The sequence below is a fragment of the Anomaloglossus baeobatrachus genome, chromosome 4, assembly GCF_048569485.1.
Source record: "Anomaloglossus baeobatrachus isolate aAnoBae1 chromosome 4, aAnoBae1.hap1, whole genome shotgun sequence".
In the NCBI taxonomy this organism is placed as follows: domain Eukaryota; kingdom Metazoa; phylum Chordata; class Amphibia; order Anura; family Aromobatidae; genus Anomaloglossus; species Anomaloglossus baeobatrachus.
Window position 1 is genome coordinate 301741488 of NC_134356.1, and position 20891 is coordinate 301762378.

A 20891-nucleotide genomic window follows, 5' to 3' on the forward strand; every position below is an offset into this window, starting at 1 on the left:
TGTTCCTGACGCTGCGTCAAAATAGCAACTCTGCGTCGTCCAGCGGATGAAACGCAGACACTTGCGTTACAGTGCGTCGTTAATAAAAGTCTATGGAGAATAGCGCAGTGCGTTAACTGACTGCGCTATTCTCCATAGCGGTGGATTGCGCCGAACGCAAGTGTGAAAGTAGCCTTAACAGCATTGCCATATGACTTAAGATATCTGAGATTCTGGTTTGGCTTTCTATCCCAAGTTATAGGACAAGGTTCTTTTTAAAAGGTCGATATTGACTTTTAAGATTGCGAATTCCAATAGGTGGCCTAGAGGTCTGGTCCTCTTTCTTTCTGAAGAGGCAACTAGCATATATAATTTCCCAGAGGAGCATTGCAAGTGTTTAAGTTGCCTCATACTGGCATGACCTGGCTCGTCACTCTCCACCAGGAGGAACCTTACCCCTTGGGTACTGTGTAGATGACGCTACATCTCATGTAATTAACAAGTCCATATTCTATTCTGGTAAAATGGAATCTGATGGGTCAGGCGAAGTTCACATGTCCAGTACTCATCCATTAGAGCGGATCCAGCAGTAATCCATTGGCAAAAAAGTTGTGCAGGCAAAACTTTGACTGTTTAAAAAAACAAATAAAATAAATGAATTTTACAAGTTTTTTTTTTTTATTAGTATATATGGGAATTTATGGAAAACTGATGTTAACTGATTACTATTTAGCCATCTGTTTTCAAATGGAAGTTAAATAGTAATCTGTGAACGGATTTATTCTCCATAGACACCCATGTTTTAAAATAATAAAAAAAAAACCTGCAAAAATCAATTTTATATTTTTTTTTTCTCTCAACAAAAAGTTGTTTGCAGATCTTTTTTTGCACCAATGGATCTCTGCTGGATCCGCTCTAATGGATCATTACGGGACACTAGCTTCATTCCATGATGGCTTTTTTTTTTTTTTTTTTTACTTTTGAATGATCTACTGCATGTAAAAACTTGATTTTGTAGATTATTTTGTGTAGGGCTTTTCTTTTGTACCTTTTGCTTTGTTTCCAGAGGACTCAGCCAGCACATTTGCTGTTTACTTAGCTGCAAACTTGACTGTGTCAAATAAACACACATCTTCCAAGGCAGATTCAGTTCTGTTGTTCTTTTCAAGTGAACATTCCTAAAATTCATTCAGGAACATTGCATCTGTGTAAATAAGGCCGGAGTTGAAGACAGAATCCCCACTGTGTTTACTCAATTAACGGCTGTGACATTTGGCCCTGGAGTCGCAGGGCTACATCTCTGTAGGTGACGGACACATGTGGTCAAGGGGCTCTACAAACAGCCCTCACTACCTGAACTGTGTCTGGAAATGTGTGCTTAGGAGTCATCTGGGGAGTGCATGTATTAATTGTCTTTACAAAATCTGAGCACGTATATCCCCCTCACCCATCCCCCATCAATTAGGGAAGTCATGTGACTGCTCCTGCCAGTTACTGGCCGCCTGTGTAATGTGAGATGGCTACCTTTTAGGGTACGCTCACATGAGTGTATGACTCTGTTAAAAAATATACTCTTAAATATATTTTTCTTCAAATACGTAAAGCCGCATGAAAGAAAAGACCTCAAAAATGTAAAAAATAAATGTATTTTATCTATTTAAAAATGGTTGCCAAGGTTCAGTTACAGAAAGGAAAAAAATAATATACTTTGATAGCTTATGTAAAAAGAGTTCATTTAGTCCATATTGAACAATGGGAAGTCTTTACCCATCTCTCTTTGGCTCCTGAACGGCAATGCTGGGGATGTCATCTCTTAGCCTGGACAACGTGTCATATCTTGCAGCACTGGAGTCTTCTCACCGCAGGCAGTGTGGAGAGCGCCCCGTAGCCCCCTCCATCGTGTATTATATACCAGCTGTTCAAACCATATAGGGCATTCTAGTGTAACACAGTTGAATATAGTTCCATATTACGTAAGCTTCTAGAAGCTTCGAGAAGCTTCGGGAAGGATTTAAATATATCCCTCCAACATAAACAGAACTGTGGACTTGTATGTCTTACTATAACATATTTGATAACTAGATGTATTAATTTTAAGGTTTTTACAATTCCCCCTTGAAGCGGGTAGAATAACCCCGAAATTAATTAATACATCATTAAAACAACAAATCTTCTTTCCTTATTTGGCGATAATGGATTAGTATCAATAATAATGATGAATAATAATTAATTTGCATTATTCATGTTGTAAGTTCAATAATATAATATTGTGGATTCCTGTTATGACAGGCTGTGACTGATCAATCATATAAAAATGTATATAACTATACTTCGCTAGACCTAAAAAGAAATGCAAAAACCAAATCCGGTCACCATATGATGTCCTCTGAGTTGATGTCTTCTTATCTCCGATGTAATCCGGCATAAACACAGTCTCTTAGAAATAAATCCTTTGATAAAAATGAATGGTTACCGATTTAGTACAGTCCCGTATTGCGTTTATCATTGTTAGATCAAAGTCCATAAACTTTATTCTTTATTACAAAGTCCATAGCCAATGTTGATAAACCACAGTTCATGAGTGTAGAAGAAGAATGGCAAAAGTCTTTGATGTCTGTGCAGTGCAATTTACATTAGTCACCTTTTATCCTCCATGCTGCCTGTTGTCGAATAACAGATGTTAAGACGTTCTTGGTCAGCACGACAGGGGTTAACTTTAACACGTCATTGCTCTTCTTAGTAACTTTAGGGAGGTCTTAATGCACAGACCATGTGTCATTGTCCATCCTGAAATCATAGGACTATTGTGTTTCTGAGATGCAAGCACAGTAAGTGTATTTTGTATGTTACACAGTCTTATTTGAGACGTTACCTTTTGGACCTTTTTGCAAAATCCCTTTTAACTTTAGGAAAAAATATAAAGTCTTTTTATCTTCTCTAATCTTGATTGAAGACTGATTCATTCCCTAATCTAGATACCAAATATGGCAATAACTATCACTAATAAATGTCACAGCGTATCATAACTCTAATACTATAATACCATGTCATTATTATTATCGTAAAAGTATTAATATAATTGATACTCAGAATGATAAAATACTGCATAATGGTATAGACAATAGTATTTTCTTGTAATGACCTTTTTTTATCATTGGTGTATTACCCTTCCAAACCCATAGGTGGCAATGTGTTGAATGTGACCAAAATATAATGTAAAATATGAAACAATATAATGTGTACCTATAACATGTATCATATTATAAATATGAAAGGCAACAATGTGGCTTATTAGTTAGATCATTTGTAAATTATAAACCAAAGCAAATAACCTTTTAGAAAAGACTGGATGATACCATCCAAACACAATAATACCCATTATAAATTATTATTGATTAAAAATATAATATATATTATTTGTAAATATAGGAAGGTAAACCTAGATGTACCTCGATCTTCCATCTTTATTACTCTAATTTAATTTATTTGATTTGTCTATTATTTATTAAATAACCTACTATAAGGAAATGTGTAACTATAAGTAATGCTTCATCCTTATTGTGTTAACATACTAATATAAAAATAATGTATTACCAGAAAGTAAACAATTGTATATATGATGAAGGAAGTATCTTTTCTTCCAAAAAAGTGGAACTTTTCCCTTTTAATATGATTCATATTTAATAAAGTAATCTTATATTAGATATTACTGAACTAAATATTGAAGTGTTTTCTCAATTGAGATATTTAAAATCTGAAGAAAAAATAAAAATTGTAGAATTTAGATTTTGATTAAAAATGTGAATATTAAATAATAATTAATATAAAAAATAGGAATAAAAAGAAAAATGAAAATCGGAATAAAAATAAAACTTGAAATAAAAATAAGGCCTTCTATGTATATAACACCTATGTCTTTAATAATACATAACCTTAATGTTACCAGATAACCTTAATATTACCAGTATCTTATAAAATTACCAAACCTATCAATAACCAATAAAAATAATTAAGTCATGTAACCTTGCAAATAATACACTTCTCTTAGTATATAAATGCATTATGATATACTTTAAATATATTTTTTTATTCCCAATTCTTCCTTTGTACTTAAAATATTAATTATTAAAGTATCCTGTAAACACATTTATCAAATATAAATGTGTGTGATTGAGACCAAACCTCTCCCTTTCAATATCATGAAATATGATATTATAAGAATTAATATGTTTAGATTAAATTAATTCAAATCTGTGTTGTAAATCTTCAAGACCATTATAAATATCACTTCCATATTTGAAAAGAAAAATGATTTCCAATCTATGTACCAATAAAAAAAGTGACTAACACGAAAGACATAAAAAAAAAATCAAAACGTTATAACCTTATTCTAGAATGTAACTATTCAGAATAAACCCTTAATAAAAAATCCTAATATCTCTATACTAAAGAAATATGTCTAAGAATAATATATATATATATATATATATATATATATTCGGTATAAATTCCTTCATTTATACTTATGTACTATAACTTATTATCTAAAAGTATACATACATATAATATAATATAATATAATATAATATAACCTCGAAGTTAAAACAAAAATTCTCTTTTTTTTTCTCTCTGGATCCAAATACTTTGACTTTAGCAGCTGCTCAAACAATCAATCATTCATTGACACATCTATGCACACAAGACTGTAACATACTTTCACATAAAAACATTGACGGACTCAAATCCCTGTATTCCCAATTATTCTATGCGCATTTCAAAGATTATGTTACTAATTTGAAGTACTTCTCGAAAAAAACAAATTCCAATGTATTACACACTGTACATATGACCATGGAACAAACATTTATTTTTAGCTTTTAGTATCAAGTCATGCTCTGGTCACGTGCAAGGAACACCATTCCAAGACAGCAAGCAGTTTTACTACATTCCAAAGCTCAGATTACATTTCTAATAACTCTAAAGGAGATATATATATTCATAAAAAAAACGTTCAAGTATACTTCTCTGACCATTGGTACCTGAGAAAATAATAATTATTATTCAATCATGCTTTCGCGAATTAACCTTACACAAGAAAATATATGTTACCTGATTGAAGACAAGAACATATGTAAAAATAAAAAGTTAATACTTCATCAATCTGTTTTACTGATAAATTCTGAGGGAAATAAAAGAATAAAATTATTATCATATTTATGATAAAAATGAAACACTTAAAATCCGTTACTTTCTCTTATTATTTTATTTTAAATATTATTATTCATATACAGAGATCAAATTATTAAATTTATAACATTAAACTATCATTTGACTAAATGAAAATATGACCTTGATTTACTATCACTACTTCTAATATATAAATATATTCACTGTATATGAAAAATTATGATTATCAAATAGCAAAATTAATTTATCCAAAAATCCCCTTTTATCCAGCTAAAAACCAAACCTCAATTTTTGCAAGATTCGATTTATTACAGTAATTTCCAGAAAATTGGAATTGAAGTTATTTTGTAACTCAATTTTTTTCCTTAAATGAGGAAAAATATCTTTCTCTGGAAAACCACCCAGCTGTCGCTGCCTATCAAATTCTCTGGACGACTTTTTTTCTTTCACTAGTGACCAGGGGAGAGAATCCGCACAAGACACCTGTTTCTGTCTTTCAGGGCTTTTAAAAATCGCTTGTCTGAGATAATCGGTATCAGATTTTGTGACAATTTTCTCTTTCATTGAAGGTGACAAGGAAAGAGGGGGGGTGTATGACTTATAATTCACATGAAATTTCCTGCGAATTTCATAAATTTTGTCACAAAAATATTTGGATCTGGGAGACACTGTTGGTTTTTCACAAAAACTCACCCTTTTTTGTGTTGGTTTTTCAGAATTAATTAATTTCTGTTTTGATTGACTTTGGCGATTTCTAACAAAATCGATAAATGTCGTACATTCGAATAGGGACTTTTTATTTAATGCCACCGCACAGGCTGCATTGTCAAGGAAATTAAATTTCTTGATGAATAAACGTATCATTCCATCCAATCTGACATTTGGAATAACCGCCCTATATAAACGTTCAAAAACGGACATAAATGAGAACGTACTCTCATTCTGTTCAATTTGTAATTCCTTCAACATCTCATAGTTTGGATCAGATTCATTCCTTGTACAGAATATGAGATTTTTCAGCCTTATGATGTCGTTATCATTTGAACAATCAAATGTCTCATTGTCAGAAGACTTTTTTAATGCCAATTGTCTAAAAAAATGCTGAGGTAACCACATACAGAATAACTGATTCGTCTCACTATTGGTTAAATTTAACTTCTCGATGGAACCTTCAAAAACCTCTGAATTTCTGCAAACATGTATTTTAGGATTATATGCGGGAATTAATTTGCATATGTCCAATAAATTTTTTCTAAGTGTAATCCCTAACTTAGCCTGTTCTATTTTTAGAAACTGATCGTCGCCATTTTCTCTCTCCACGTGTCTTTTCTGCACGTGTCCCATTCTGGCTCCTCCCCCTTCTGGCTTCACTACGTCATTTCCTGCTTCTTTCTCAGTATCTTGAAAGGCACCTTGATTTCGTAGCACATGTCTGCCGCCATTATCAAAATTCTGATTTACAAAATTACAGCCAACATTACAGTCAGAATTCACAATATCACTGACTGACATTCCAGGTTCTAAGCAGTCTTTGGATCTCTCTGTCACTGACTCTCCTGACAATTCAGGTTGTCTATTTCCACCATTTTTACACTTTTCTACGATTAACTTGTGAAAATCATAGACTAAATGACAGACATTTCTGATTTTCTGTTTCTCTCTATTAAAAGACCTTGCACATTCTATACGTGAATTCTCAAGTTCACACTCCTCATAAAAGCGTAACCAAATCTCTTCTACATTAGAAATATCTGGATAAGTGAACTGAAGTTTACTTTGCTTCACATATGAAGAGATAAAATCCATTTTCTTACCTGAAATGATCAGATGATCTGATGGATGATCCTGTAAGACTTGATCCACCTTATTCAACACGTCCAATACTTCTTATGGACTGACTTTATCTTTCTTGCTCAAAAATACGTCGAAAGTTAACTCCTGTAACTTTGTAAAGACTTTAAAGTTCATTTAAAAAAAAAAAAACATTCATGCAACTTGACTTATACGTATTTCCTAGGTTCTACGTGATTTTTATAAATTGTTGATTCCTGATCCTTTGCAGGAGATACTTAAAATACTTATGACTTTGATAACTTCGACCCCCCTTATGCAAAGTGAAGGAACAACAAAAAAAATATAAAAAAAAAAAAAAAAAAAAATCACGAATAGCTGACTCGCCAAATGTTAAAAAATATACTCTTAAATATATTTTTCTTCAAATACGTAAAGCCGCATGAAAGAAAAGACCTCAAAAATGTAAAAAATAAATGTATTTTATCTATTTAAAAATGGTTGCCAAGGTTCAGTTACAGAAAGGAAAAAAATAATATACTTTGATAGCTTATGTAAAAAGAGTTCATTTAGTCCATATTGAACAATGGGAAGTCTTTACCCATCTCTCTTTGGCTCCTGAACGGCAATGCTGGGGATGTCATCTCTTAGCCTGGACAACGTGTCATATCTTGCAGCACTGGAGTCTTCTCACCGCAGGCAGTGTGGAGAGCGCCCCGTAGCCCCCTCCATCGTGTATTATATACCAGCTGTTCAAACCATATAGGGCATTCTAGTGTAACACAGTTGAATATAGTTCCATATTACGTAAGCTTCTAGAAGCTTCGAGAAGCTTCGGGAAGGATTTAAATATATCCCTCCAACATAAACAGAACTGTGGACTTGTATGTCTTACTATAACATATTTGATAACTAGATGTATTAATTTTAAGGTTTTTACAGACTCTGACAAGTGCAATGCACCAGACCAATGTTATTCAGTGATGGGGAGCAGATTGTCTGCATTTTTTTCTCATACAGATTCTGGATGAGCAAAAAGTACACAGCATGCTGCGATTGTCAGCGAGAGTCGTGTCACTCGCACTCATACAAGCCTATGGGTGCGACTGAAACATCAGACTGCACTCTGACACCGGAGTGCAGTGCAATAATCACATCAGCTGACAATGGAGGAGATGGGGAGTTACACTCTCCCTCTCCTTTGCAGCTGTGATCTGATTGCAGGATCGGATCACAGATGCATGATACTCGGCTCACGCTCGCAGCAGAGCCTGAGCTGAAGGTCATTAACATCGCATCTGATGCTGTCGCATAGGATGCAATACACTAGTGACTCCAGCCTTAGGCACAATTGATAATGTCAATAGAAGTTACTCACACCACCTTCATTAGCGGAAATGTTACTAGTAGTAACTGGAGAGGCACGTCCAACCAAGGGATCCTCTTGAAATAGTGGCACATCAAATATAGAAAAGGACAGCTCCTCCTGGCTGATTCAGTGAAGAAATATCTTTATTCCATATGTAACGTTTCGACTGGCGTAGCAGTCTTTTTCAAGCATACTTGGAAAAAGACTGCTGCGTTGGTCGAAACGTTGCATATGTAATGCATATGGACTGCAAGGAGTTTGTATGTTCTCCCCGTGTTTGCGTGGGTTTCCTCCGGTTTCCTCCAGCACTCCAAAGACCTACAGATAGGGACTCTAGATTGTGAGCCCCAATGGGGACAGTGTTGCCAATGTATGTAAAGCGCTGTGGAATTAATAGTGCTATATAAATGAATAAAATTATTATTCTTATATGGAATGAAGATATTTATTCCCTGAATCACCCAGGAGGAGCTGTCCTTTTCTAGATTTGTCCAGCCTTAGGCATAGGCTAAAGTTCTCAATAAGGGTGAGATCACATGTGCAGTAATTATCCACTAGAGCTGATCCAGCCACAAACCATTGGCAAAAAACTTGTGCATGTGCAAATTTTGTTTGTTTTTTTTTTTTTTTTTCTCTGCTAAAATTTTTTTTTTTTTAATACAGCTGGATTAGTTTTCTTAACCTTGAAGCCTATGGAAAATAGATCTGTTGATAGCCATCTGTATTTCTTTTATTTTAAAGGGATCAGGTTTTTGATTATTATAATAATAATTATAATAATTTTTTTTTTTTTTTCCTTACTACAACCCCTGGCAAATTATGGAATCACCTGGCTCTGAGGATGTTCATTCAGTTGTTTTTAGTTTTGTTTTTATTAAAGCAGATCACAGACATGGCACAAAACTAAAGTCATTTCAAATGGCAACTTTCTGGCTTTAAGAAACACTTAAAAAAAAAAAGAAAAAAAGCCAGTAATGGTTACTTTTCATGACTAACACATTGTTTTCAAGACCAAACAGGGGGAAAAATTATGGAATCACTCAATTATGAGGAAATAATTATGGTATCGCCCTGTAAATTTTCATTCCCAAAACTAACACCTTCATCAAATAAGATCTGGTCGTTAGTCTGCATCTAAAAAGGAGTGATCACACCTTGGAGAGCTGTTGCATGAAGTGGACTCCTCCTTCCGCCTTCCCTCCCCGGCTTACCTCCTCTCAAACAAAAACGCAAATGTTTGAACTGTTTACTAAGAAATTGTCTAATGTTTCTACTTTGTTCCACTAAACTAATGTAATATATAAATGTTCTAACATGTAATAAAAATATTGTAACCAAACAAAGGTGAGGATTATCAAACTCTTAAAAGAGGGTAAATCATCACTCAATGTTGCAAAAGATGTTGGCTGTTCAGTCAGCTGTCTAAAATCTGGACCAAATACAAACAACATGGGAAGGTTGTTAAAGGCAAACATACTGGTAGTCCAAGGAAGACCTCAAAGCATCAAGACAGGAACCTTAACGTAATATGTCTCCAAAACAGGAAATGCACAACAAAACAAATGAGGAACGAATGGAAGGAACTGGAGTCAATGTCTGTGACCGAACTGTAAGAAACCGCCTAAAGGAAATGGGATTTACATACAGAAAAGATAAACAATAAAAAGATGACTGCCTGAAGAGAACATGTAAATTTCCACAGTCATTGATGATATGGGACTGCATGTCAGGTAAAGGCACTGGGGAGATGGCGGTCATTACATCTTCAATAAATGCCCAAGTTTACATTGAAATTTAGGACACTTTTTTTCTTATCCCATCAATTGAAAGGATGTTTGGGGATGATATCATTTATCAAGATGATAATGCATCCTGCCATAAAGCAAAAATTGTGAAAACATTCCTTGAAAGAAGACACACAAGGTCAGTGTCATAGCCTGCAAATAGTCCGTATCTCAATCCAATTGAAAATCTTTGGTGGAAGTTGAAGAAAATGGTCCATGACAAGGCTCCAACCTGCAAAGCTGATCTGGCAACAGCAATCGGAGAAAGCTGGAGCCAGATTGATGAGTACTGTGTTCACTCAAGTCCATGCCTCAGAGACTGCCAGGCATTATAAAAGCCAGAGGTGGTGCAACAAAATACTAGTGATGTATTGGAGTGTTCTTTTGTTTGTTTTTCATGATTCCATAATTTTTTCCCTCATAATTGAGTGATTCCATAATTATTTCCCCCTGTTTGGTCTTGAAAAGAAACAATTACTGGCTAGCACATTTATGTTTTTCATGAATTTTTTTTTAGTGTTTTTCTTAAAGCCAGAAAGTTGCCATTTGAAATGATTTTAGTTTTGTGCCATGTCTGTGATCTGCTTTTTATAAACAAAAGTAAACAACTGAATGAACATCCTCAGAGCCAGGTGAGTCCATACTTTTTGCCAGGGGTTGTAGATCCGTTTCAAAAGGAAGAAAACTGATGGATATTTCACAAATCTATATTACAGACTCCCAATGTTAAAGGATCCATCAGAAATTTTTGTCACCAGATTGCTGCAGGATCTGTTCGAACGAATGATTACTGGACAAGTGAACATAGCCTAAGTTTTTATTTTTTGCCATGTTCAGTTGAATCCCTGACGCTAGTGTAGATATTTACTGAGTTCCTTGGTGTCATTACATGCATTATATGTCTCATCTTTGTATTAAAGTAGGAGACCAAAAAAAATTTTTTTTTTTTTTTTTTTTTTCTGTATTATGCATATTTTGTTGACATTTTTACTTTTTTTTTCTGATCTCAAAGAATATAAAAAGTGGCCTTTCCACAACAAAATAGGTGTGATGTGGCTATCAAATGGATTTGAAGGACATGTGAACAGAGCCTAACTATTTATATAAACATACAGCTTCCCTTTAAATGGAGGGTCTCAATGAGAATAACAAAACCAAAAAAGATCCCAGTGGTCCAAACACACCAGTAAATAAAATAAGCAGAAGACCACTGGTAAAAGAGACCAAGGACAAGTACTTAGTGAAATACAAAATCCATTTTAATGAAGTGCACGTGACATCAGGACCGACAGTAGTGACGAATGGGATCTAAAAATCGTCAGACACAAAGTTGCACAAACACCACCAGCAGATATAAGGCTGCTAGATACAAAGGGTTAATGTCAGAAACCAAATAGCCAGAAGGGTAGGGAAATCATGTAATTAATAGTGAACTAGTTATAGTCACCAGTGTGTTTCTCTCCCTATATAACCGCTAAAGTAACATGTCACTTAAATAAACATCTAAGGAGAGTTACCTTGAGACATGTTGGAGAGTGCTAGCAGACGGTGGGGTGTGGTGGCGGTGGGCGGGGCCTCGACGCGCATTTCACTGGGCGTGGCTTCTTCAAGAGGCTAACTATTGCAACTTTTATTAGTTGGAATAAAAAACTATGATTGTTGTTCAGTCTTTTGCTTGTATTTGGGGTTATGGGATTTCTTTTCATTTTAAAGTCAAATTAATTTGTTCAAAATGTGTAATGTTCAACATCACACACACACACACACACACACACACACACACACACACACACACACACACACACACCTTCCTGCAGCCCATTTTGTCCATGCTCCTTGCATTTCTAGTGTGGACAGATTGTGGTTACAGCTGCTGCTGGTGTATTCAGAGGTATATGGCATTAAAAATTGATTGAAGTTGCAAAAACATGTGCTAGCGAGACCACCGCTGTAGGAGTCTTTCCAAATAATGACTTTCACAGATCCAGGTGCGTTTGCAGGAGGGTGTCTGCTTTTTGCAGAATTTACCAGCCATTCATATGAAAAAGGGACTCGGTGGTGCGCATTTTAACGTTCCACTAAGATTTTTGGTTGTTTTTATGTCTTGGTGTCAGCGACAGGTTTATTTTAGCTCCCCAATTATGCATGGTTGTAAAACCTTTCCAGTGATCTCCTTTGTGTGCGCTAGATTAATGTAAAAAATGAAAGCTGTGCATTTTTTTCAGTGTTTAAAATACCAAAGTGTGTTTGATTCATGGTGGAAGTTGTTCCGCTTGTGGCTGCGGTGATGGAATCCAGATGGACGGGGGCTCACGCTTCCAGTGAAAGTGTCTGGCTCCACTGTGGTCCATCACGCAGTATTTTAATACTTTCAAAGCCCTGCTCTTTTGTGTTTGGGCCTAATCCCACCAGACCAGATTTTCTCACCTCTTCATGTGCTGCGTGAATAGGAAAAGGTGTTTTTTATTAGTAGGGCTGGAGTTTTTCTTGTGTTTAAGAATGTGCTTAAATGTAGTTTTCCCAATATGGAATGGTTTAAATTTTTTTTTTTTTTTTCTTGTAGATTATAAGGGGCAATTAAAGGAGTTTTACAGTTTTAGAAAACCCCTGTCCCCCTGCAGTTTGTGCTAGGGTTTGCTCACACTAGTATATAAATCAGATAAAAATCGGATTGCACTCGGACCCATGTTCATGTTATTGCTGGTCTGCATATATATATATATATATATATATATATATATATATATATATATATATATATATATATATATATATATATATATATATATATATATATATATATATATATATATATATATATATATATATATATATATATAATTTATTTTTATATATATTTTTTTTATTTATTTATTTATTTTTTTTTTTGCACCGATGCATCTGCTGATTGTATAAACGGCTTTTATACAATCAACTGATGTGTGATGTGATTCAGGCACTTGAAGCTGACACATCATCTGATCGCTTTGCCTTCCAGCAAACCGGTCAAATGATATTTGATCCGGATTGGACGGCGCGGGACCCTGACCCAGGATTACTGAGGAGGTGGGTTCTTTATTTCAATAAAGATGGAGTCACTAATTGTGTTGTGTTTTTTATTTCTAATAAAAATATTTTTCTGTGTTGTGGTTTTTTTTTATCTTTACTTGAAATTCATGGTGGTCATGCCTAATATTGGCGTGACACCATGAATTTCGGGCTTAGGGCCAGCTGATAATATACAGCTAGCCCTATCCCCATTATTACCCAGCAAGCCACCGTCACCAGGGCAGCTGGAAGAGTTGGATACAGCGCCAGAAGATGGCGCTTCTATGAAAGCGCCATTTTCTGGGGTGGCTGCGGACTGCAATTCGCAGCGGGGGTGCCCAGAAAGCATGGGCACCCTGCACTGTGGATTCCAATCCCCAGCTGCCTAGTTGTACCCGGCTGGACACAAGAATTAGGCGACGCTCACGTCATATTATTTTTTTTTTTTTTCCTTCATGAAATAATTAAAATAAAGGTCTTCTCTATATTTTTGGTTCCCAGGTGGGTACAAATAGGCAGCTGGGGGTTGGGGGCAGCCCGTACCTGCCTGCTGTACTCGGCTAGCATACAAAAATATGGCGAAGCCCACGTCATTTTTTTTTTGTTTGGGGGGGGGGGGGGGGGGGGGTTTAAGAAATCCTGCATACAGTCCTGGAAGGAGGATGCTGAGCCTTGTAGTTCGACAGCTGCTGTCTGCTCTCCTGCATACACTATTGGATGGAGGATGCTGAGCCTTGTAGGTCTGCTCCCCCTGACTCTCCCTCCAGCATACAGTCCTGGATGGAGCATGCGGAGCCTTGTAGTTCTGCAGCTGCTGTCTGCTCTCCTGCATACACTAGTGGAGAATGAAGAAGGAAATGACATCAGACTTTTTTTTTTTTTTTTCCACTGATAAAAAAACGCATAAAGACGCAGTGAGCAAAAACGCAGCAAAAAAAACGCACTAAATCGCGGCAAAAAACGTGTGCGTTTTCTACCGCTTTTTTTGACGCGGGTGCGTTTTTGTGCGTTTTTTGCCGCAAAAAAAACGCACAAACGCAGCGTAAAAAAACCGCAGTGTGTGAACCTAGCCTAAATGGTCCTGTAACAGATTTGTGGAATCATGGCTGCTTAGGAAAAAACAGATTGCATACAGAAGCTAGAACCAATTGATTTTTATATCTATGCGCCCGCTCTTGTGTGAGCATGCCTTTTTAAAAAGGCAAACTGTGCTTTACTTGCATTTCCCAGATCCAGCGCCAAGGGGAGGGCAAGGGAGAACGCAATAGAGCTATCATAGCTGATTCTTTGTGAGGTATAACATTTCCCTGCATGTTTTTAAAAAATGTTTAAGCACAAAGATTTTTGTGATCTTGTGGTGTACTGTTAGTATAATCCTGCGTCCTCCCCGGCCCAGGAGCTGTGGTATGATCAGACCATGTCCCTGTACGGTCAGACACAGCCATTACACAGTACATAGCAGGGACACCTATATACGATTATCTAAGCACAAGAACCATATATTCGTGTTCCTTACAACATTGTAAAGTATGAAAAATTGTCTTCTTAGCCTACATTCAATAGTAAATTATTATTCTAAACTTAAGTAAAAAAAAAAAAATCCAGTAATATTCCCTGGCTCCCTCGTACATGATCTTTTATAATATAGAGAAGCATTCATAAAAAAACAAAAAAAACCCCTGTATATTCTTTGTCAGAAGTGCCTTTTATCTGTTACGATGATGATGATGATCTATTTATCACCACTTTTTTATTTTTTTTCTTCAGGGATTTAAGCCAGAACAGACTTTCTTCAATCAATGCTAGCTCATTGAGTCACCTCCATAATCTGCGTGAACTGTAAGTCTGCTTTCCCCATCAAGTTTTGGTACTTCTTTTTCTCGATTTCTTGTAATGTTTGAACCTTAAAATGTTTCCATTTTTGAACAGGAGGTTAAATAGAAATGATTTGAAGATGATACCCAATCTTGGCCCTTTGTCAGCGAATATTACACTTCTTTCCTTGTAAGTATACCATTTTATTTTTTTTTCTTATAAGATTATCATTCGGACCTTTAAATCAGCCGAACAAGTTAGGTTCTGACTGTGGCCTGTGTAAGCATACTGTCATATGAAAAATATGCAAAATGTTAATTTGTCATTGTCATTCCTTAGGTTTCTTTTTAGAGCTCACTTATCTTCCACAGAAGACCAGGAATGAGGTGATGGAGAAGAGTAGTAACGGGGGCTGGCTTTGGCCTACACTACCTTACTAGGTTAAAGGGAACCTGTCACCAGATTTGGTGACAATAAGCTGCGGCCACCACCACTGGGCTCTTATATACAGCATTGTAACATGCTGTATATAAGAGCCCAGGCTGCTCTTAGAACGTAAAAATCACTTTAGAATACTCAGCTAAACGGTCAATGCGTTGCAGACTGGTCAGATGGGTGTCTCCTCTTTCGGCCATCTCTGTCCTCCTTCTGAAGCCAGGGTGCATGACGCGTCCTACGTCATTGACACAAGCCAGCATTGAGGTCCTGCGCAGGCACACTTTGATCTGCCCTGAGCAGGGCAGATCAAAGTATTATAGTGCACCTGTGCAAGACCTCAATGCCGGCGCGTGTGCATGACGTATCACACGTCATGCACCCCAGCTTCAGAAGGAGGACAAAGATGGCGCTGGTACCAGAGAACTGAGCCACTCATCCGACCAGTCTGCACCGTACTGACCGTTTAGGTGAGTATTATAAAGTAATTTTTTCTTTCTACACAGTGGCCTGGGCTCTTATATACAGCATGTTAGAATGCTGTATATAAGATCCCACTGGTGGTGGCCGCAGCTTATAGGCCCCAAATCTACTGACAGGTTCCCTTTAACTGGATTCTTACTGTACAATCGTGGGGAGAGACTTGTCAGCCGATAACTATTTTGGTTACTAGTCTTCTCAGTCACTTTTAGTGCCTTCCACCCCACACCCATCCAAAGTATGTTTTTCTCAGAATAAAACATGGATATTTGTAATGAAGCCTGTCTCTACTTCATACCGCCCATGGAATAGTAAATGTACGCTCATATTTGTGTATAAATCTGACAAGTGCAACCTGATTTATTTGATATTACTTGCTCAATTATTAAACTATGGGGCAGTGCAAATCTGGTTTTTTTTTTTTTTTTTTTTTCTTTCCCCTCATCCCGCTTTGGCATGAGAAAACAATGGCAACATGCTGTGATTGGCAGCGTATATTTGACGGCGTCCACTCATTCATCTCAATGGGTGTGTGCAAATCATCAGATGACATCTGACACACACAATGGAGAATATGGAGAAATTAATCTCCTCTCCGCGCCTGTGCTCCTCACAGACTCTCATCACAGTACAATAACACTCTGCGCATGCTCACAGCAGTCTGAGCCGAGTGTCACTAGCATAATGTATCCCATTTTCTCACCTCGGATGCTATACGCCAGTGTGACCCCAGCCTTAGGCCATGTGCATAGGTTGAGTATTTGGGAGTTATTTACCCCAGTATTTGTAGCCAAAACCAAAAGTGGGTGATACATACTGAAGTGGAGCCGTGTTTCTATTATACTTTTCCTCTGATTGTTCCACTCCTGATTTTGGTTACAAATACTGAGGTAAAAAACTCACCAAATACTCAATGTGTGCACATGGCCTAAGAGCTTCCTTGTTTTTTTTGTTTGTTTTTTTTTGAGGTGTAAATTGGATACAAGGAGTCTGTGTGTATACACCCTTGCCCCTAATATCTAAAACTGAAAATTGAGAATATGAAAAATTTAAAGTATAAATTCCGTAAATATGAGAAAAAAGAATAATTGTTTGGGAAATTATATATTATTAATTATTATAATAATAATAATAATAATAATAAATAAAATTATTATTATTATTATTATTATTATTAATAATAATTTTATTTATTATTATTATTATTATTATTATTATTATTGCGCCATTTATTCCATGGCACTTTACAGTGAAAGAGGGTATACGTACAACAATCATTAACAGTACAAAACAGACTGGTATAGGAGGAGAGAGGACCCTGCCCGCGAGGGCTCAGTCTATAGGGAATGGGTGATGGTACAATAGGTAAGGACAGAGCTGGTTGCGCAGTGGTGTACTGGACTGAGGGTTATTGTAGGTTGTAGGCTTGTTGGAAGAGGTGGGTCTTGAGGTTCCTCTTGAAGCTTTCCATGGTAGGGGAGAGTCTGATATGCTGAGGTAGAGCATTCCAGAGTATGTGGGAGGCACGGGACAAATCTTGTACGCGATTGTAGGAAGAGGAGATAAGAGAGGAGCAGAGAAGGAGATCTTGTGAGGATCTGAGGTTGCGTGCAGGTAGGTACCGGGAGACTAGGTCACAGATGTAGGGAGGAGACAGGTTGTGGGTGACTTTGTATGTCATGGTTAATGTTTTGAACTGGAGTCGTTGGGCGATGGGAAGCCAGTGAAGGGATTGGCAGAGTGGCGAGGCTGGGGAGTGGCGAGGCTGGGGAGTGGCGAGGCTGGGGAGTGGCGAGGCTGGGGAGTGGCGAGGCTGGGGAGTGGCGAGGCTGGGGAGTGGCGAGGCTGGGGAGTGGCGAGGCTGGGGAGTGGCGAGGGGAGAGGTGGATTATGCGGGCCGCAGAGTTTAGTATAGATTGGAGGGGTGCAAGAGTGTTGGAAGGGAATATAATGAAACCTTTCTTTATCGCTCCTAATTGGGAGACCCAGACGATTGGGTGTATAGCTACTGCCTCCGGAGGCCACACAAAGCACTACACTTAAAAGTGTAAGGCCCCTCCCCTTCTGCCTATACACCCCCCGTGGGATCACGGGCTCCTCAGTTTTCATGCTTTGTGCGAAGGAGGTAAGACATCCACGCATAGCTCCACTGTTTAGTCAGCAGCAGCTGCTGACTATGTCGGATGGAAGAAAAGAGGGCCCATATAGGGCCCCCAGCATGCTCCCTTCTCACCCCACTTTTGTCGGCGGTGTTTGTTAAGGTTGAGGTACCCATTGCGGGTACGGAGGCTGGAGCCCACATACTGCATCCTTCCCCATCCCCCTTAGGGCTCTGGGTGAAGTGGGATTTTACCGGTCTCCAGGCACTGAGACCGTGCTCCATCCACAGCCCCTGAAAGGAACTGCTGCATATGGAGCTGAGTATCGTCAGGGACAGGACCCTGCTTCATCAAGGTACTCTGTGTCCCCACACAGACGCAGACACACTGCAGCATTGCTGGGTGTGTTAGTGCGCCGGGGACAACAGCGCGCACGCTTGTGCCACTGCTCACTACAGCTCTGCTGAAGGAGTATATGTATTTGGAACTGCCGCGCCGGCCGCTGCTGTCAGTTTGCTGCGGCGCGGCTGGGACTTGTGGTGCGCCGGGGACTTCCGCGCTGGCCGTGCATGTATGACGGCCGCGCTTATTACTCGAGTCCCCGGCTTTTGCGGCCTAGTTTCGTTTCGTTCCCGCCCCCAGGCCTGCCAGTCAGGGGAAGGGCGGGACGCTGTGCAGAATGTCAGCACAGAGGGCTGGAGTCTACTTTACATACTCCAGCCCTCACACTGGGCACAGTGGGACACCAGTTTCCCGCACTTTGTCTGAGGCACGCCCACGGTCCGCCCCTCTTCACAGAACGCCGGCAGCCATTCCTGTGTGCAGTCTGAGCTGGAAAGGGGAGACAAGTTTTGGGAGACCCAGACACGGGATTCTGGCGACCACACACCCGCGTTTGAGCGGGCGGTAAGCGGCGCCTCTGGTGCTGAACCCACTAGTGCCGAAGTGTACATTTGTATTTTTATGCTTGTACGCTATACATTGCACTTTACGGTCGCTGGTGCTTCCTGGCTATATACCCTCCTAGATTGCTCAGAGGAGACAACAGCATGTCATCCGCAAAAAGCAAGGGTGCCAAGGCACAGGCTTTCTATGCTGCTTGTACCGCATGTGAGGCTTCTTTACCGGCAGGTTCCACTGACCCCCACTGTGTGCAGTGCTCGGCCCCTGTGGCAACTGCTCGGCCGGGGCCTCTGCTAGAGGTGACCCAGGGAGAACCACCTGTGAATACTGTCCAGGTGACGGGGACAGAGTTTGCAGCTTTCGCTGATAGATTGTCTGTCTGTGACTATGACTAGAATTCTAGAAACGTTGCAGTCTAGACCAGTAACTCAGACCATGGGCACTGTTCAATCATTGCTCCCTGGTCCCCCTCTGTTGGAACTGCCCGGGGCTCCGGGGGTGTCCCATGCATCCCAGTGTGACGGTTCGGACACGGACGACAGTCCCAGACAGCCTAAGCGAGCTCGCTATGAGCGGCCCTCGACTTCATCACACTGGTCAGGGTCCCAGCAGGAAGGCTCTCTGTGTGATGAGGCGGAGGTAGCTGATCAGGATTCTGATCCTGAGACCGCTCTCAACTTGGATACACCTGATGGGGACGCCATAGTGAATGATCTGATAGCGTCCATCAATAGAATGCTGGATATTTCTCCCCCAGCTCCTCCGGTGGAGGAATCAGCTTCACAGCAGGAGAAATTCCATTTCAGATATCCCAAGCGTAAATTGAGTTCTTTTCTGGACCACTCTGACTTTAGAGAGTCAGTCCAGAAACACCACGCTTATCCAGATAAACGTTTCTCCAAACGGCTTAAGGACACACGTTATCCCTTTCCTCCTGACGTGGTCAAAGGCTGGACCCAGTGTCCCAAGGTGGATCCCCCAATCTCCAGGCTTGCGGCTAGATCCATAGTTGCAGTGGAGGATGGGGCTGCACTTAAAGATGCCACTGACAGACAGATGGAGCTCTGGTTGAAATCCATCTATGAAGCTATCGGCGCGTCGTTTGCTCCAGCATTCGCTGCCGTATGGGCACTCCAAGCTATTTCAGCTGGTCTTACACAGGTTGACACTGTCACACGTGCATCTGTGCCGCAGGTGGCATCCTTAACCTCTCAAATGTCTGCATTTGCATCTTACGCGATTAATGCTGTTCTGGACTCTACGAGCCGTACGGCAGTGGCGTCCGCCAACTCCGTGGTTTTACGCAGAGCCTTGTGGTTAAGGGAATGGAAGGCAGATTCTGCTTCCAAAAAGTGCTTAACCAGTTTGCCATTCTCTGGTGACCGACTGTTTGGTGAGCGGTTGGATGAGATCATTAAACAGTCCAAGGGTAAGGATTCATCCTTACCTCAGCCCAGACAAACCAAACCCCAGCAGAGGAGGGGACAGTCGGGGTTTCGGTCCTTTCGAGGCTCCGGCAGGTCCCAATTCTCCTCGTCCAAAAGGACTCAAAAGGATCAGAGGAACTCAGATTCTTGGCGGGCTCAGTCACGCCCAAAAAAGACAGCCGGAAGACCCGCTACCAAGGCGGCTTCCTCATGACTTTCGGCCTCCTCTCTCCGCATCCTCGGTCGGTGGCAGGCTCTCCCGCTTTGGCGACATTTGGCTGCCACAGGTCCAAGACCGTTGGGTGAGAGACATTCTGTCCCACGGGTACAGGATAGAGTTCAGTTCTCGTCCTCCAACTCGATTCTTCAGAACGTCTCCGCCTCCCGACCGAGCCGATGCTCTTCTGCAGGCGGTGTGCACTCTAAAGGCAGAAGGTGTGGTGATCCCTGTTCCTCTTCAGGAGCAAGGTCACGGTTTTTACTCCAATTTGTTTGTGGTGCCAAAAAAGGACGGATCCTTCCGTCCCGTTCTGGACCTAAAACTTCTCAACAAGTACGTAAAAACCAGACGGTT

At 39.4% G+C, this 20891-nt stretch overlaps 1 protein-coding gene across 3 annotated transcripts in view; it reads left to right on the top strand.

The window, feature by feature from the left end:
* The window catches only part of LOC142303521 (leucine-rich repeats and immunoglobulin-like domains protein 3), a 69448-nt gene that overhangs the window by 15858 nt on the left and 32699 nt on the right, over positions 1–20891 (top strand). For all 3 annotated transcript variants that reach the window (XM_075344950.1, XM_075344951.1, XM_075344952.1), the window contains exons 2-3: positions 14926–14997; positions 15088–15162. In XM_075344950.1, coding sequence (XP_075201065.1) covers positions 14926–14997; positions 15088–15162 — 147 coding nt within the window. The remainder of the gene's footprint in view (positions 1–14925; positions 14998–15087; positions 15163–20891) is intronic.